The sequence below is a fragment of the Dendrobates tinctorius genome, unplaced genomic scaffold (assembly GCF_039654945.1).
Source record: "Dendrobates tinctorius isolate UK_male_01 unplaced genomic scaffold, ASM3965494v1 ptg000246l, whole genome shotgun sequence".
Lineage (NCBI taxonomy): Eukaryota > Metazoa > Chordata > Amphibia > Anura > Dendrobatidae > Dendrobates > Dendrobates tinctorius.
Genome location: NW_027361913.1, coordinates 11,736,791 through 11,755,526, shown reverse-complemented (window position 1 = coordinate 11,755,526; position 18,736 = coordinate 11,736,791). Strand labels below are relative to the sequence as shown.

At 44.5% G+C, this 18,736-nt stretch overlaps 1 protein-coding gene across 2 annotated transcripts in view; it reads left to right on the top strand.

Moving 5' to 3' along the window:
• ST7L (suppression of tumorigenicity 7 like) overlaps nt 1-18,736 on the top strand; it is a 184,766-nt gene that overhangs the window by 31,901 nt on the left and 134,129 nt on the right. For both annotated transcript variants that reach the window (XM_073557297.1, XM_073557298.1), the window contains exons 6-7: nt 12,916-12,994; nt 15,766-15,920. In XM_073557297.1, the coding sequence (XP_073413398.1) occupies nt 12,916-12,994; nt 15,766-15,920 (234 nt within the window). The remainder of the gene's footprint in view (nt 1-12,915; nt 12,995-15,765; nt 15,921-18,736) is intronic.

Sequence of the window (18,736 nt, the reverse complement as noted above, 5' to 3'; positions counted from 1 at the left end):
GCGAATTCATTCATCTTGTCCAGGAAATGTTAGCATTCAGCTAATGAGCGACTGTCAAAGTTGCTTCGAAAGGCTATATTGTGTCCGATTTGAAGCCAAGACTAATATTTTGTCTCCAGAGGAAACTCAAACATTTTCCACACAATCCTTAATTTACACAGTAACTAGAAAAAAAAAACAAACGTACAAGAAGCATGGAATAAGAGGGATGGAAATTTCTATCAATGCTTATCTGTACAGAATGGGTCATAATAAGAGGAAACCTGTCAGGATTAATATATTTATTAATGATCTAGTGGGTGGCTTACACAGTAAAATATCAGTATTTGCAGATGATACAAAACTATGTAAGGTAGTTAACACAAAGGAGGACAGTTTGCAACTACAGACAGATTTGAGTAAATTAGAGAATTGGGCTGAAAAATGGCAAATGAGGTTTAACACAGATAAGTGTAAGGTTATGCACATGGGAAGGAGTAACAGATGCTACAATTACTTACTAAATGGGAAACTGCTGGGGAAATCGGACATGGAAAAAGACTTAGGCATCTTAGTCAATAAGAAGCTAAATTGGAGTGCCCAGTGTCAGGCAGCTGCCACCAAAGAAAATAGGGTCATGGAATGCATTAGAAGAGGTCTGGGGACACGAGATGAAAACATAATTCTCCCTCTGTACAAATCACTCGTCAGACCACACTTGGAGTATTGTGTGCAATTTTGGACGCCGATGCTCAAGAAAGACATTACTGAACTTGAAAGGGTTCAAAGGCGAGCTACTAAAATGATAAATGGAGTTGGTTCACTACAATACCCAGAAAGGTTATCAAAATTAGGTCTATTTACTCTAGAAAAAAGAAGACTTAGGGGAGACTTAATATATATGTACAAGTCTATCAGAGGGCAATACAGAGATCTTTCCAATGAACTGTTTGTACCAAGGACTGTGACAAGAACAAGGGGGCATTCTCTTTGTTTGGAGGAAAGACAATTTCTGCACCAGCATAGAAGAGGGTTCTTCACGGTAAGAGCAGTGAGGCTCTGGAATTCTCTTCTGGAAGTGGTGATGGCCAACTCACTGAATGAATTTAAGAAAGGAATGGATGCTTTTCTTGTGAGTAACAGTATAGAAGGTTACGAATAACAGAATATTATAGGTAGATGGTTGACCCAGCTTAGGGGAAGGAATTTTTTTCCCTATGGAGAAAATTGGCTTCTATTCTGTGGGTTTTTAGACTTCCCCAGGATCAACAATGCAGAATAGCTGCACTAAAAATAGGCTGAACTAGATGGACAAAAGGTCTTCCTTCAGCCTTCAAAACTATGTTACTATGTTACTATGACTTGCTTTCAAATATTCGTTTTTGCCACCTGCATCGTAACATTAATTAAAACTAACAATGATTTCAATACCAGGAATAGAGCAATATTATTTCCAATGTATGGCCATAGAATAGAAAGAATGGCTTTGGCATACTGAGGAACTAAATAGAAAATTGATGCTTTTTCATTTATAAAGCTATGTTAATAAACATCTTCAAGTCGTGCATCTTTTTGATATGCCACCTTATCACAGAGATCACACTTCATATTTAACTAGGGGTTAAAATGCTCCTCTAACCATTTATTGAAGACTGTTTTCCAACTCTGGAGAGTACGTAATTTCAGTAACTCAGGTCTCTATTCAAGGAATATTACTGTATCTCATAACAATGTTTTCATGCATAGAGAGTTGACGTAATTCTAAATTGATCTTACATCATGTGCTACATCATGCACTAAACACCAGAATTAATAGTAATATGTGACTCCAGAACAGTAGGCCACATAATGATAATAGTCAAAGTCCAACATTAACCATAGACCTAGATTTACACACCAAACTGATTGTCAATACAGTAACTCTTAATTTATATATATATTTTCAATTTTCTCCTTCGCCTCTTTGGGGGACACAATGGGTGTATGCTACTGCAGCCTGGAGGCTGACACTAAGTGAAAAAAAGAGGTTAGCTCCTCCTCCGCCGTATAAACCCTCGCCCCGATTGCGGGCGGAAACCAGTTTTTTGCTTAGTGTCTGTTGGAGGCACACGTCGGTCTGTCTCAAGACGCCTATCTACATATCCCCATTTTCCCTCCGCATCAAAGGTTTCTACACTTTGTCATCAACGGGCTACATTTTCAGTTTGTAGCGCTGCCTTTCAGGCTAGCCACTGCCCCCAGGGTGTTCACAAAGGTCATGGCAGTCCCCATGGCCATCCTGCACTCCCGGGGCATAGTCGTATTTCCCTACTTAGACGACCTCTTGGTCAAGGGCCCTTCAAGGCGGGCATGCAAGGAAAGTGTCAGCATTACGCTAGATACTCTTGCCCGCTTAGGGTGGTTGGTCAATGTGAAGAAGTGATCGCTTGTTCCAGCTCAGAGAATTTCCTTCTTAGGGATGACCTTCAACACTTGCCAAGGGTTGGTAATTCTCCCTTAGGACAAGGCCCTAGCCGTCCGGCAGGGAGTGCGGGTACTGCGGCAACCAGTCCCTCACACCATCCGTTTATGCATGAGGGTTCTAGGGAAAATGGTGGCAGCGATGGAAGCTATCTAGGTCACCCAGTTCCATCTTCGCCCCCTGCAGCACGCCCTCTTGTCAGCCTGGGACACGAACCCATTCACGCTCGATCATCAGTACCGGTTGTCCTCTCAGGTCAGACAGTCGCTAGAGTGGTGGACAAGCAGATCCTCCCTTCTTCAGGGGAAACCCTTTCCCCCGGAGCAGTGGCTGGTGGCCACAACCGACGCCAGCCTTCTCGGTTTTTCGCCACCACACGACCCATTGACGGTGGTCGCTGCAGGAGGCATGCCTCCCGATCAACTTATTTGAGATACGGGTGATCCGGCTGACTCTGCAATGGTTTCATCACCTTCTAGCAGGCCGCCCCATCCGGGTGCAGTCGGACAGCGCCACGGCGGTGGCTTACATAAATCACCAAGGGGGCACCTGCAGCAGGGCAGCCATGCGCAAGGTAGGGCACATGCTTCGCTTGGCCGAGAGGAACCGCTCGCTGATATCGGCGGTCCACATCCTGGGGGTAGAAAACTGGGCAGCAGACTTCCTCAGCTGGCAGGGGCTTACGTCCGGGGAATGGCCATTACACCCAGAGGTCTTTCAGCAGATTTGCCAACGGTGGGGAACACCGGCTGTGGATCTGTTGGCCTCCAGGGTAAACGCCAAGGTGTCCGTATTTGTCGCTTGGTCCTGGGACCCGCAGGCAATCGCCGTAGATGCGCTGGTTCTGTCATGGAAGCAGTTTCGCCTCCCATACCTATTCCCCCCGCTGCCACTACTTCCCAGGGTCATCAAGAAGATCAAGGCAGAAGGTGTGCCAGTGATTCTACTGGCCCCAGACCGGCCTCGTCGGGCGTGGTACGCAGATCTAGTGCAGCTGCTTGTCGACGTGCCATGGCGACTGCCAGAACGCCCAGATCTACTTTCTCAAGGACCGATCTGCCACCCGAACTCAGGGGCCCTGTGTTTGACGGCTTGGCCATTGAATCGTGGATTCTGACGCAGGCGGGGTTTGGGCTCGAAGTGGTTGCTACGATGGTTAGCGCCCGGAAGCCTGCCTCAGCACAAATTTACCACCACACCTGGAAGGTTTTCTTCGCATGGTGTTGAGGTATCGGTTGTTCTCCACAGAGATTCTCCATCCCTAATATCTTGGCTTTTCTCCAGTCTGGCCTAGACTCAGGCTTGGCCCCCAGTTCTCTCAGGAGACAGATATCGGCTTTATCCATCCTTTTTCAGCGCAGGATTGCTACCAACTTGCAGGTGAAGACTTTCATCCAGGGGGTCTCCCACTTGGTACCTCCCTATAAGGCACCTATGGACGCCTGGGACCTTAACCTGGTCCTAAGTGTTCTGCAGGAAGCTCCATTTGAGCCTCTACAGGATGTCTCTTTGTCATGCCTTTCCTGGAAGGTGGTGTTCCTGGTAGCTATACCATCAATCAGGCGGGTCTCCGAGCTGGCAGCGTTATCTTGCCAAGCCCTGTTTCTGACCTTTCACAGAGACAAGGTGGTTCTTAGACCAGCTCCTCCTTTTTTGCCAAAAGTCGTTTCCTCGTTTCATATTAATGAGGATATTGTCTTGCCCTCTTTCTGTCCAGCACCGTTACACCATGTGGAAAAGGCCCTGCATACGTTAGACCTGGTGAGAGCACTCAGGAGGTACGTGTCGCGGACGGCATCCTTTCGTCAGTCAGACGCTCTGTTCGTGCTCCCAGAAGGTCGCAGGAAGGGACTCGCTGCCTCAAAATCGACCATAGCCAGATGGATTCGTTTGGCTATTCAGGAGTCCTACCGCATCAGAGGCGCACCGATTACAGCAGGGATCAGAGCACACTCTACTCGGGCAGTGGGCGCCTCTTGGGCACTTCGGCATCAGGCTTCGGCGGAACAGGTTTGCAAGGCAGCAACCTGGTCTAGCCTGCACACGTTTACTAAACATTACAATATCCATACTCAGGCTTCGGCGAATGCGAACCTGGGTAGAAGGATTCTCCAAGCAGCGGTGGCGCAACTTTTATTCAGGATGTGCATGTAGCTTGTTTCGGTGAGTCAACTTCCCACCCAGGGACTGCTTTAGGACGTCCCACAGTACCTGTGTCCCCCAATGAGGTGAAGGAGAAACATGGATTTTTGTGATAAAACATGGATTTTTACTCACTGTAAAATCCTTTTCTCCGAGACGCTCATTGGGGGACACAGCACCCACCCTGATAGCCAAGTTGGCTTCGGTTTATTTAATTAATATGCTCTCTGTATGAGATTAGGGTGGTTATTTTCTAGGCATGTTGTTACCTGCATTAAGGTTGATGTTGTCTGATTTTTGTTTGATCTCCTACTGCTTTTGCACCAAACTGGTTTCCGCCCGCAATCGGGGCGAGGGTGTATACGGCGGAGGAGGAGCTAACCTCTTTTTTTCACTTAATGTCAGCCTCAAGGCGGCAGTAGCATACACCCACAGTACCTGTGTCCCCCAATGAGCGTCTCGGGGAAGAGGATTTTACGGTGAGTTATCACAAAAATCCATGTTTTCTTGCAACAAAATAGTCCGCAGCACTTTGCCACTCAGGAGGTACTTTTACAAGCAATATCATACATTATATATTAACACATAGTTCACCAATTTAAACAAGAGGAGTGATCACCCTGCTCACAATCTTACCAAATAAAGGTTGGCAAAAAGGGTTAAGTGAAAGCGGCATGAACCAGTTTGTGTAAACTGTATGTTCAGATACAAAGTGCCACTGAGTTAATGAAGTGTGAGGGTGTAAATACTTTCCGTATATACTCGACTATAAGCCGACCAGAGTATAAGCCGAAGCACATAATTTTGCCACTGAAAACTGGGTAAGCTTATTGACTCGAGTATAAGCCGGGTATGCATTGTCCCCTCATCCCTGTCCTGGTATGATTGGCTCCCCCTGCTGTTTGCATGACTCCTCCGTCCTCCCCCTGCTGTATGCATGGCTCTTCCGTCCTCCCCCTGCTGTATGCATGGCTCTTCCGTCCTCCCCCTGCTGTATGCATGGCTCTTCCGTCCTCCCCCTGCTGTATGCATGGCTCTTCCGTCCTCCCCCTGCTGTATGCATGGCTCCCCTATCCTCCCCCTGCTGTATGCATGGCTCCTCCGTCCTCCCCCTGCTGTATGCATGGCTCTTCTATCCTCCCCCTGCTGTATGCATGGCTCCCCGTCCTCCCCCTGCTGTATGCATGGCTCTTCTGTCCTCCCCCTGCTGTATGCATGGCTCCCCCGTCCTCCCCCTGTTGTATGCATGGCTCCCCCGTCCTCCCCCTGTTGTATGCATGGCTCCCCCGTCCTCCCCCTGTTGTATGCATGGCTCCCCAGTCCTCCCCCTGCTGTATGCATGGCTCCCCAGTCCTCCCCCTGCTGTATGCATAGCTCTCCTGTCCTCACCCTGCTGTATGCATGGCTCCTCCGTTCTCCCCCTGCTGTATGCATGGCTCTTCTGTCCTCCACCTGCTGTATGCATGGCTCTTCTGTCCTCCCCCTGCTGTATGCATGGCTCCCCCGTCCTCCCCCTGTTGTATGCATGGCTCCCCAGTCCTCCCCCTGCTGTATGCATGGCTCCCCCGTCCTCCCCCTTTTGTATGCATGGCTCCTCTGTCTTCCCCCTGTTGTATACACAGCTCCCCCTGTCCTCTTCGTCATACTCACCCCCTCCTGGCGCGGTCTCTGCACTTCCCTGCTTCTCCGATGGTCTCCGGCAGCTTGTTCTTGTGTTCAGCGGTCATGTGGTACCGCTCATTAAAGTAGTGAATATGCACTTCACGCCTATGGCAGTGGAGTCACGTGCATATTCATTACTTTAATGAGCGGTACCATGTGACCGCTGAACACAGTAGAAAGCTGCTGGTGCCGGAGGCCATCAGAGAAGCAGGGTAGTGCAGAGACCGTACCAGGAGGGGATGAGTATGATGTGAAGCCTGATGAAGGGGCCTTCTGAGCCCTGAAAGCTTGCAAGTATAATTATAATCTCTCTGGTTAGCCAATAAAGGTATCACTCATTTAATGCTTTTCTACTTTTTTTGGGACATAAGTATTTACATAAATTTTTCTGGCTAACACGGTACCACAATATGATTTTGTATTGTACATCGTGAAGTGTGAGGAAAACTGATGAAAGAGCCCAGGTTTTGAGGAACTGAAAAAAGTAAATTAGAGGAGTAGTGTTGACGCATAAAACTGTTGAGACTGTGAATTCATCAGATTGTCTGTGGTAGCGCATTCCAGGAAACTGATGCAGCACAAGAAAAGTCATGGAAATTGGAGTGTGGTTGACAGAGATGAGGGAGGAGGTGTGGATGGTGCAGCAACTATGGAGAGCTTTGTGGGTGAATGTGATAAGCTTATATTGTATTCCATAGCAAATGGATAACCAGTGCAATTACTGGCACAGAGTTCAGGTATTGGTGTTGCGGCTGAAAAGAAATATGAGCCTAGCTGCCTCATTCTGGATAGATTGGAGCTGGATAATATTAATGAGAAGGAGACCAATTGGCAAAGAGTTGCAGTATTTGAGACTAGATTCATTAAGAGTTTAATTTCCAGTTTTCATGGTAAGAAAGGGGTGGATTCTGGAGATGATTTTGAGCTGCACGTGATATGTCTGTGCGACATAAAGAGTTAAGGAAAGATGTGAGTAAAATATACACCCAAAATAGTGGACGTGTTGCGTGGCACTGGCAATTATGTTAGTATGACAAAGAAATGGAAATATCCGTTTAGGTACGCTACTAGAAGGGAGGAAACACAAGCAGTTCTGTCTGGGTCTTGTAATAGAACTTAGTTTGCTACATACAAAAGGCTCTATAGCAGAACCACAGATATGGTAAATAACCAGACTTGCTACATAGATATTTGAACAGAGCCAAACTTACTACATAGATATGAAAACAGATACAGACTTGCTACATAGATACAGTAACAGAACCAGATTTACTACATTATTATGATCATAGAACCGGACTTCCTATACAGATATGGTAACAACACCAGACTGACTTCATAGCTATGACAACATACCCAGACTTACATAAATATAGTAACTGAACCAGACTTAGTACATAAATATGGTAACAGATCCAAACTTACCACATAGATATGGTAACAGAACTAGAATGACTTTATAGATATGTTAGCAGAACCGGAATTACTCCATATATATGGTAACATAATTTGAATTACTTTATAGAGATGGGCACAGAACCAGACTTACTGCATAGCTATAACAGAACCAGACTTACTACATCGATACGATAACAAAATTATAGTTACTATACTATATAAATGCTTCTTATATTACTATATCATGTAATAAACCAAGCCTTCTACACAGGTGCAGTAACAGAACCAGATATGTAAAGTATTTAATCTACGCTAAGTTCAGTAATACAGTAAAAGAACCGTGTTTACCACTGACACAATCAGAAATCCAAGCTTACTGCATTGAAAAAGAGCCAACACCAAGCCGCTTGAGCAGCTGTAAGGGAGTAGCTGTGAAGATGGCTATTTTCTAAAGAAGTGTATTTGGAATATATCATCCTAATGCAGTCGAAGTAAAATGGTGAATCTTTTTAAACCCCTGAAAAGTACTGCAGTGCGCAGGCTCCAGGAAAGGTCAGAGAGGCCCAGCGCCTGTGCACTGTAGTACTTTGTTCTGCCCTCAACTGGGCAGATAAGTACGCCTGCGCAGGAACGCAGTGCTGGGGAGCCGTGGTGCAAGCAGGAGGACGGCATCGCAAGAAGATGGGAGTCGCCGGACCTGCGACACCCATCGGATTGGACTGCATCGGACCCCCCCCCCAAGTGAGTATAATAAAACTTATTTTTCTTACCTTTCAGGTCGGATTGGGGGCTTATCTACAGCATTATAGAATGCTGTAGAGAAGCCCTGAAAGGCACTGGCCATATCTTATATTGGCCAAAAGTGCTGACAGGTTCCCTTTAACATCAAATCTCAGTTATCCTTTTTGCTTGAATTGGTCAGTTAATCTTCAGGGCTGGAGTCATATTTTGGACCTGTTGGCATCTAAATTGGTTCCAGGTTATCCCTCTAATGGGATTTGTAGCTTAGGCATGGCTAAGCTGAACAAAACCAGTATAAGTCCAGTCGATCCTCCCAATCTGAAGTCATAAGATAGACTGCTAAGCATTTATGTTTATAAAGTTCAATTCACCCTCCAAGCTGAATAAACCACTGTAAACCCAGTTAAGGCTCCTAGTTGGAGTCTCAAAATGGCCTTCTGGACACTAAGTGATTCTTAAAAAAACGATGAAAGATGAGCTATCGGCGCGCGGTTTTTCCGATTTCCTCTTTTCAGCTGCAACGGCCAAAACCCAGTGATCGTTGAGCTCGCGGAGACTCTTCACTTATCCCAGAAGGCACTGGGAATATGCAAATGATCTCCTCAAGACTCTTCCCCTGGTTTTCCGATTTCCTCTTTTCAGCTGCAACGGCCAAAACCCAGTGATCGTTGAGCTCGCGGAGACTCTTCACTTATCCCAGAAGGCACTGGGAATATGCAAATGATCTCCTCAAGACTCTTCCCCTGGTTTTCCGATTTCCTCTTTTCAGCTGCAACGGCCAAAACCCAGTGATCGTTGAGCTCGCGGAGACTCTTCACTTATCCCAGAAGGCACTGGGAATATGCAAATGATCTCCTCAAGACTCTTCCCCTGAGTGGAACAGGCTGCCACGAGAAGTGGTGAGTTCTCCTTCAATGGAAGTCTTCAAACAGAGGCTGGACAGACATCTGACTGGGATGATTTAGCGAATCCTGCTTTGAGCAGGGGGTTGGACCAGATGGCCCAGGAGGTCCCTTCCAACACTACGATTCTATGATTCTATGATTCTATGATTCAACTCTAAATACCTCAATCTAGCCTCTGGAGTGAGGATATCAACTTGATTGTGCCAAGTCAAGCGGCACTATACCAGTCTGCCCTCCTAAAGGAGGTGCCGGTGGATTTGCCTTTGTGATTGAACGCCTACCTGGAATAATTAATCCCAGCAGGATTAGGTGTGACGAAGCAGCAGGTGTCACTTCCGGCGAGGGGAACGCGGTCTGGCATGGCGCACTGTATCCACGGGGACCAAAGCTGGGACAACATCTCTGGACCGAGGAACATGGCCTGGTATGGTGCACTGTATCCACGGGGACCAAAGCTGGGACAACATCTCTGGACCGGGGAACACGGCCTGGTATGCCGCATTGTATCCCCTTGGGAGAAATATCCCTGAGGCTGTCTCTGGACAGGGGATCACGGGCTGGTATGGCGCAGTGTATTTGCGGGGGAGAAATATCCATGAGGGCATTCCGTAGGAGGAACATGGCCTAGTATGGCACGGTGTATCCCCAAGGTACTCAGAAGGCTGTTACCGAAACCTTAAAACTGATAAACCATCAGTTGCCCCAAATCTACCCTCCTGGAATGGAGTGGTAAGATCAACTTGATTTTGCCAAGTGGAGCTGTACTATACTGGTATGCACTATTGAAGGTGTGAGTTGGACATGCTGGTATGTGACTGATAAACCATCAATATCCCAGTCTATCCTCATAAATGGAGTTGCACAACAGAAATGGTTATACCGGATCTGGTAAAAATATTTTAAAACCAGTGTACCCTCCCAGTTGAAGTCGGAAAATGGACTCATTGGAAATTAAGTCGATGGAGCCACTGTATCCAATAAGTATTTGTTGAAATCATGGTGGATTCAGCTAAGCGGTGAAGCGGTTAAATATCCAGTCAATATGCTTTTGGGAGACGAAAAGGCAACTCTGTAATAAATCTGTAAAGGCAGGAATTTAAGGATGAGCTAAAATGTCCCCTTACCAGTGAGACTCCTGTGGCAAAGGAGGAACATAAGACAAATGCCTTCGCAATGAGGTATGACCATTCTGTTTATTTTTCAAGTACAGGATGATGCGTCCACAAGGTACATGGTTGACGCAACAGGGTTCTAACACCTTGGTTTAAGACCATCTGATATTTGACCAATACCGTATGAGGTCTATATCTCTTTCTTACTGGGTCATTTTCTCATGGAAGTAAAAAAAGTACATCAAAGGTTATCACTTGGTTTTCTTAGTTTCTTTGTTTGAAAACGAATCTATTTTGCATTTGAACGGTTTTCAACTAACAATCTGCATGATTGGATTGTCTTATTAGCATCCATTTAAGTTGTAGAAGTGATGCCATTATACAGAATAGAATAAATTCTATCATCCCTATATGATAGGTGGATTGTGGTGGCTCTTTATACCGAATAGCTTAGATCTCTTTTTCGCCTGTTCTAGTTGTATCAGCTCTAGTATGCAGTAACCAGAAATTCCTTTTGAACTATAGTTGTCCGTTTTAGGAGAACGTAACTGTACTTCCTAAGGGGACACAGGGGAGAGAAAAGATATTGTTAAAGTCATATTATAATAAATTGCTTAATATTCCTGATGGTTTCTGGTACCCCTTTGGCATTCTGAGATGCACAATCTACACTTGATGGCATAGAGTTGGGTAGATATTGAGCCATCAGATGATCATTGACACCAGAAGGGTTTCTTACGGTCCAGATCTTGCCTTGGGTGGAGCCTTCAATCGAAAAGGTCAACAATATTGGGGTACAAACCCTAGTCAGGGCCTTGTTAAGGTTACCAGGTTCGTTGAATAACTTAACTTCTGTTTCCATTAATATGCAAAGTTTTAGTACTAGTTTCTATATACCATATTTTTCTGATTATAAGGCGCACTTTTTCCCCCAAAATTTTTGGGTGAAATGTGGAGGGTGCATTTTATAATGCAGATATATCTTCCGGCTGCGGTGGAGCAGGGTCTCAGGGTCGCTTCTGGAGGAGGCAAGAGTGGAGAGTTACTGCAGGCCACAGGCTGGGCTGAGGGGGTGTTCCGATGTGCGCTGCTGCAGGTGTTTGGTGGGTCGGGGGCTCTGCCAACATTTTGTGAAAGCCCAGAGCCCCCAGGATCTCAGCGCAGAGATCTCATCTCCCGAGATCTTGGTGCTGAGATCTCCATCTGCGCATGCCCCGGCTGACATTTTCCTGGAGTCCACCGCTCAGTAAACCATGTAAGTGCAGGGGCTCTGGGCTTTCACAAAATTCCGGCAGAGTCCCCACACTATCGAACACCCGCAAAGGTGCTCATCGGAACACCCGCTCATCCCAGCCTGCGGCCTGCAGCAACGCTCCACTCTTGACTCCTCCAGCAGCGACCCTGGGAACCCCGCTCCACCGCAGCCACCACCCTCGGTAAGCAATAAGATGCATGGATTATAAGAATCGCCACCATTTTATAAAAAAAGTTTTTCTCCTATTTTTTTCCTCAAAATTTGGGGTGCAGCTTATAATCCGCAAAATACAGTACTTCAGTTGTTGGGAAGGTGATTTAATGAGTACAGAATATCGAATTAAAATCCCAGGAAGATAAATAACCGTACATATGCGTGAAGTGTATAAATAAAGACCCTCTCTTAAAATTAAAAAAAAAAAAAAAAAAAGGGAAAAGTTGTAAACAGTGGAATAGAATAATTCCTTTTTAACTCGTTGGCGCTTTTTTGTTGGGGCTCCAAATCGATACAGACATTATCTTGATTGTGAAAGTTATGAATCTCATTCAATCTTCCTTCCTGAAGCACTATCTGTTGAACTGGGATATTCTGGGGATCTTTGTTCAGGTTTAAAATCCTACAGGGGTGCTCCATCCCTATCACAGGATTCCTTGGTCATCGTCCTTCAGGTGCTGTCATGGGTGAAGGGGAAAAATGATAATTACTTACCGGTAATTTGATTTTCCTGAAACCCATGACATCTTCCTAATTTTCTCTCCATCTGGCTTATGGTTGTTGATGGTTCTCAATCTTCTCTTCTCACAGTGAAGGACTGGGCTTGAGTGATTGTATAAATAATAGCAAGAATAATGATTATAATTTGGGTAACTCCTACTTGACTTCTTGGAAACCACATTGAAGGAGGAAGTGGGAGCTGCTTTTTTATTTTGTGCTCTTGACTTCCTGTCCAGTAATGGGGGCAGATCCTACTCTTGGTGCTGTCATGGGTTTCAGGAAAATGAAATTACTGGTAAGTAATCATCATTTTTCAGTATATGCATATTCTTAATATCATTTTGGGTTTTTTTTTTTACTAGTTTTATTTTTGCAGCAAAGTGCCACTTGTCCTGTTTCTTTTTTTTTTTTTTTTTCGTTTAAGCCAATGAGATGTTTTAGAGATTCGGAGACCTCTGCTCATATTTATCTAACGTCTAGGTTGTTTCTTATATCATTCTTTTTAGTTTATCATTCTTTTTTTTTACATTTATTTTCCTTTAATAGTTATGCAGAAAGCATGGCGTGAAAGAAGCCCTCAGTCCAGAGTAAAAGCTGCATATCAAGCTCTAGAAGTATCTAATGAGTAAGTGCAACCCAGGTCACTCTGAGATTAAATTTATAGGGGCATTCCCATCTCCAAGATCCTATCCCTATATATGGTAGGTGTATTAATAATAATATTAGCAAATACCTCCAATTAGAAATGTAGTATAGTTATTCTGATTTGCTATATCTCTTTCCTCATGTGCAGGCATTGCAGGACCTTAGGTATCCATGGTCATGATCACTGATATAGTGACTGTTAGCTAGTTTCTTGTGGTTGTAACCATGGATACCTAAGGTCCTGAAATGCCTGCACATGAGGAAAGAAACATAGTAAATCAGAAAAACTATACTTCTTTTCTAATTGGAGGGATTTGCTAATATTATTATTATTACACCTACTACATATTGGGATAGGATCATGGAGATAGGTTCACTTTAAAGGGGTGTTCCCAACAGCTGATATATGCTGCCTGATCCTTCTCCCTGCCCGCTGCCCTGGATTGACAGGTCTCTCCATGCATGCTGGTATAATACCACTTCTCCCTCCTGGGCAGCAGGCTGCTTTTAAAGTATTTTCTCTGAAGCACTGTAGACATTTCAGAGTCAGACACACATGGCTGAGAACTTACAGCCAGTGCCTGTACATGCTGCCCAAGATTCTACTTTAAAGTAAAAGTGTGCATGAAAAATATGAAAGTTTAACACAATGTAAAGGTATTGTTCAATACTTAGACAACTCTGTGTTAAATGCTGGTTTTTTTTTGCCCATGTAAAATGAATAAAACAAACCAATACCCACAGTACTCCAGCAATGTTGGTGCCGGGTCTGCTATGCCTTGTGTCATTGTTATGAGTTCTGTAACCTGACAGTGGCTGCTTATGGGCTGAAGCACTACCGTCATATGAAGCTAGAATGTCAGCCCATCAGCAGCCATCATGTGGCATAAAAAAGTCATGTAGGTGCTAGCAGCCCCAGCGCTAACATCGTTGGAACGATGATTCTAGAAAATCATCAGGCAAAAAAAATAGGTGAGGCGCCACCTTGTGCAATGTCATGTGAGACCAGCTGGTGTAAAAGTGCAGCAGTACTACTTGTCTTGTATGGTTGTGCACAGGTAGAACGTGATCTCCCAGCAGGCTGCTGCTCCATGGGACTGGAGTCCTCTAAGGCCGGGGTCACATTGCGTTATGGCAGTCCGTTAGATGGACTGCGTTACACCGCGGCATAACGTGATGTAACGCAGTCCATTAATGCTGCCATTGACCCCCATTATCGGGCGCATCGCAATGTGCCGTCATTCAGTGACGGAGCCTCGGACGCGGGCTGCAGCGCCTGAGGCTCCGTCACTGCTAGCGCAGATGAAGCAGATGCTATACCGTTAAAGCAGCCCGTCAACGCTATGCGTTGAACGGGCTGGGTTAACACAATATGAACCTGGCCTAATGCCTGTTGCTGTTGGGAGCCTGAGGCATTCCCAGAATGGAAAAAGCCGCTAGCTAATTATATAGGTGTAATTATAATTGTGTGTAAATATCTGTGTGGAGTTTCATTTGGATTAGAAAAATCTGATGAAAGTGAGACGCATACACCAAAACGCGTAGAGATTATTTCCCACATTATTGCATCAGCTAGAGAAGGCTCACATGGCCGCAGGTGTGGCCGGCAGGCTTCTCCATAATGCCAAGCAGCTATCACATGGTATAACACCACACAACGGTATAGCCCCTTAAGAAGCAGGGAATGCAGACTCCTTTTTTGTGGTGAAATTGGACATTGAGAGGACATCATAGCGTAGCCATAAAGATAGGAAGAGAAGATGATAAAACACTGAATAAACTGTACAGATGGTGTGTGTGACAGCACAGCAGTGAAGAACAGTTACCATATCTTTACCCGTAGCCATATGTGTTTAGGTCACTTTCACATTACTAAGGCTAAGGCTGTGTTTGTGTTAACGAGATTGGATACCTACCTAGTACACCTCACAGTGTTACACACTTCTTTACAAGGCAGTTTGAGGCTTTGTAGTGTAGGAATGTTGCCGTAAATTTGTGAGGAAAATTAGATGAAGCTGATGAAAAGACCCTCGCAAGGATTTCATCACAACACTGCGGCTGACTGAAATTGGAGACGGAGATCTTGTCACCCGAACCTGGCACTTGTGCCAATAGGCAATAATAACACTGGATAGAAGAATTGTATTCAAAATAATACATTTTATAACTTACTTTAACATATCTACGTTTCTAAACTTCTTTTCTGTGAGCTGTACACAATGGTCTGTCTTCTCGGCCTTTGCCTTACAGGGATTGTCTCATCTTGTTACACGGGTAAAATTGCAAAGTCCCTATAAAAACTAGAAATTTTGCAATTTACAACTTATTAAAATTTTTCCCAAAAGTGGAGTGACTTTTTATTGTTTACTGCTTGTTGTCTAGTTTACCCACCACTGCTGCAGTGTGTCAGAAGTGGCCGGTATGCTGGGTAGGGGGCTTGCAAATTCTGCTCTGAAGTTGACAGATCGCTGGATCCAGCCATCTTCAGTGCCTCTTCACTCATCTGATTCTTCAGAAGCAAAGCTGCCTTTCCTTGTAGCATGGGAGAGAGAATAGTTCGGGCCACCTGGGAAAACGTACCAGTGGTCCAAACTGTCAGTCCTTAGGAGAGCCCCATTCCTTAGCAAGCAGGGAGGCAGGAGAACAGTGTGCTCTTGTATAATGAACTTAACAACCCCTTTAAGGAAATCGTTACAATTACTATTTCTTACTTTATGATATAAGGCTTTACAATGTTATTTCTTCATACAGTTGTGCCACAGCGTACATTTTGTTGGCTGAGGAAGAAGCAACCACAATTTCTGATGCAGAGAAGTTATTCCAACAAGCGCTAAAAGCTGCCGAATCGGCGTACAAGAAGTCTCAGCAAATGCAACACCTGAGCTCCCGTCATGAAGCACAGTATAGTAAGTACATTGTATCTAGTGATAATTTTTGCATTAACGTTATAATTCTATGAATTGATATGTTTGGAACGCTTCACTCCACTCCAACTCCACCATACACCTGTTGAAGTGTTCTCAACGGGGAGCAGGGTAGAAACCGACGCTAGGCGCCTTTTACAATGGCTTTTCTACCAAAACAAAACTGTCAGTCTTGTTGAAGTCTAACATGCCTGATCCTGCTTTCCCCTGACTTTTGGTGTTAGGAGACTTGTGACAACCTGATATGCGGTCGATGGGTTCCTGCCAAAATCATTGGGTCGGTCAACTTTCTTCTAATGTCTATGATGGCATTATAGTGTGTATGGTACACAGATAGGCGAATATCGCTTTGCTAAAGAAGTGTAGTTTAGCATTTTTCCCCAGTTCTGACAAATCTAGAACAGATGTTTGGATGTTTGATATTATCTTCTTCTATAATGGTTGCTCACATATCATTTTAGAGAGGAATTAGAATATTTCATTTATGTCTTTGCAGCCAGATGCGGTATTCATGTTAACATTGCTCTCCCACCTTTTAAAAAATGTTGTTGCCTGTTTTTCATGTTCCATATACCTGGAAAATGTGACTCCCTTCATCTACAACTGCTAAAAAAAAAAGAACTCTTCAATCAATGAAAGATGTCCAGTAGGGAGAGAAGTGGAGAGAGAGATCTTTGTTGCGCTGCTGAAGACACCAGTGGATTTTAGCGGTGTATGAGGCGGAAATATCCAGGAGGCAATATTGGTAAAAAGCTTTTTTTTTTTTTTCCCGTTAACGCATTTTGAAGTGCACAGACTTCATCAGGACAAACCACATACTGCGTCTTCGGCAGCTCAACAAAAATCCATCTCTCCACTTTTCTCCCTACTGGACATCCCTCCTTGGATCTGCAGCAGCCATTTTGTCTGAGTTCGTACAGTGTTGTCGGTAACATAACCATACCAGATGAACACATCCCCCCGCGCTCCAAAACCACCCACTTTCATACTGGATAAAGCACTATATTACGCTATTGTTTTCCAGTAGGTCCTTGCAATCAATGAAAGATAAACGTTGGAAATCTTTACTGATATAACTATTGTAATTCATTTAGAGCAAAATGATTTTGGGGTGACTTCGCATCCATACTATCTCAAAGTTAAAAATTGAAATCACTGCTGGATTCAATTTGCGTGAGTTTCATCACAGCACCTCATAATGTGATTCAGTATTGTGTTTGGCTCCAGTGTGCCATTATGTACTCCTGACCATGTCTGGACATGTTGATGAGATGATGGTATGCTGGGGGATCTCCTCCCAGACCTATATCTGCTTCAGAAACCTAAGAAGCAGAACAGCCTATTGAAATAACCCCGTTTGAGCAAAAATCGATAAAATATAGATCTTTATTGAGTTTATCACAAACACATAAAATAACATGTATTAAAAAGGCAGAGGTCATGCAGAGAAAAAATCAATGGGTAAAAATACAAAAGACATATGATGTCTCATAATACAGTCTCAAAATAATTGCTTATGTGTGTCACTTGTAATAGTTTGGCAGACCCATATGGAAAGATTATAAATAATAAAAAATTCTATAGCACACTTCCTATATCATAAGTGAATACAAATCCTGTATAAAATCCAACCTTGTGGTGGAAAAATATTCAGAATTGAGAGTCCTCAGTGGTTGATACCTTTTAATGCCTAACTGAAAAGATGGTAACACATTGCAAGCTTTTGAGACTACTCAGGTCTCTTCATCAGGCATAGACTAATACAAAATCTGAAGAATCACATATTTATGCACAATACAACACAGTAAAAATGCAATGGATAAGACAAGTGACGTGAAGCAGAACTATCAATATTGGAGAGGGAGAAACATAAATATTATTATTATTATTATTATTATTATTATTTATTATTTATTGTTATAGCGCCATTTATTCCATGGCGCTTTACATGTGAGGAGGGGTATACATAAAAACAAGTACAATAATCTTAAACAATACAAGTCATAACTGGTACAGGAGGAGAGAGGACCCTGCCCGCGAGGGCTCACAATCTTCAAGGGATGGGTGATAATACAGTAGGCGAGGGTAGAGCTGGTCGTGCAGCGGTTTGGTCGATCGGTGGTTACTGCAGGTTATAGGCTTGTCGGAAGAGGTGGGTCTTCAGGCTCTTTTTGAAGGTTTCGATGGTAGGTGAGAGTCTGATATGTTGTGGTAGAGAGTTCCAGAGTAGGGGTGATGCGCGAGAGAAATCTTGTATGCGATTGTGGGAAGAGGAGATAAGAGGGGAGTAAAGAAGGAGATCTTGTGAGGATCGGAGGTTGCGTGCAGGAAAGTACCGGGAGACGAGGTCACAGATGTATGGAGGAGACAGGTTGTGGATTGCTTTGTATGTCATGGTTAGGGTTTTGTAATGGAGTCTCTGGGCAATTGGGAGCCAGTGAAGGGATTGACAGAGGGGAGAAGCTGGGGAATAGCGGGGGGACAGGTGGATTAGTCGGGCAGCAGAGTTTAGAATAGATTGGAGGGGTGCGAGAGTGTTTGAGGGGAGGCCACAGAGCATGAGGTTGCAGTAGTCAAGGCGAGAGATGATGAGGGCATGGACTAGGGTTTTTGCAGATTCTTGGGTGAGGAATGAACGGATGCGTGAAATATTTTTGAGTTGAAGTCGGCAGGAAGTGGAAAGGGTTTGGATATGTGGTTTGAAGGAGAGATCAGCGTCAAGGATTACTCCGAGGCAGCGAGCTTGTGGGACTGGGGAGAGTGGGCAGTCATTTACTGTAATTGATAGGTTCGTAGGG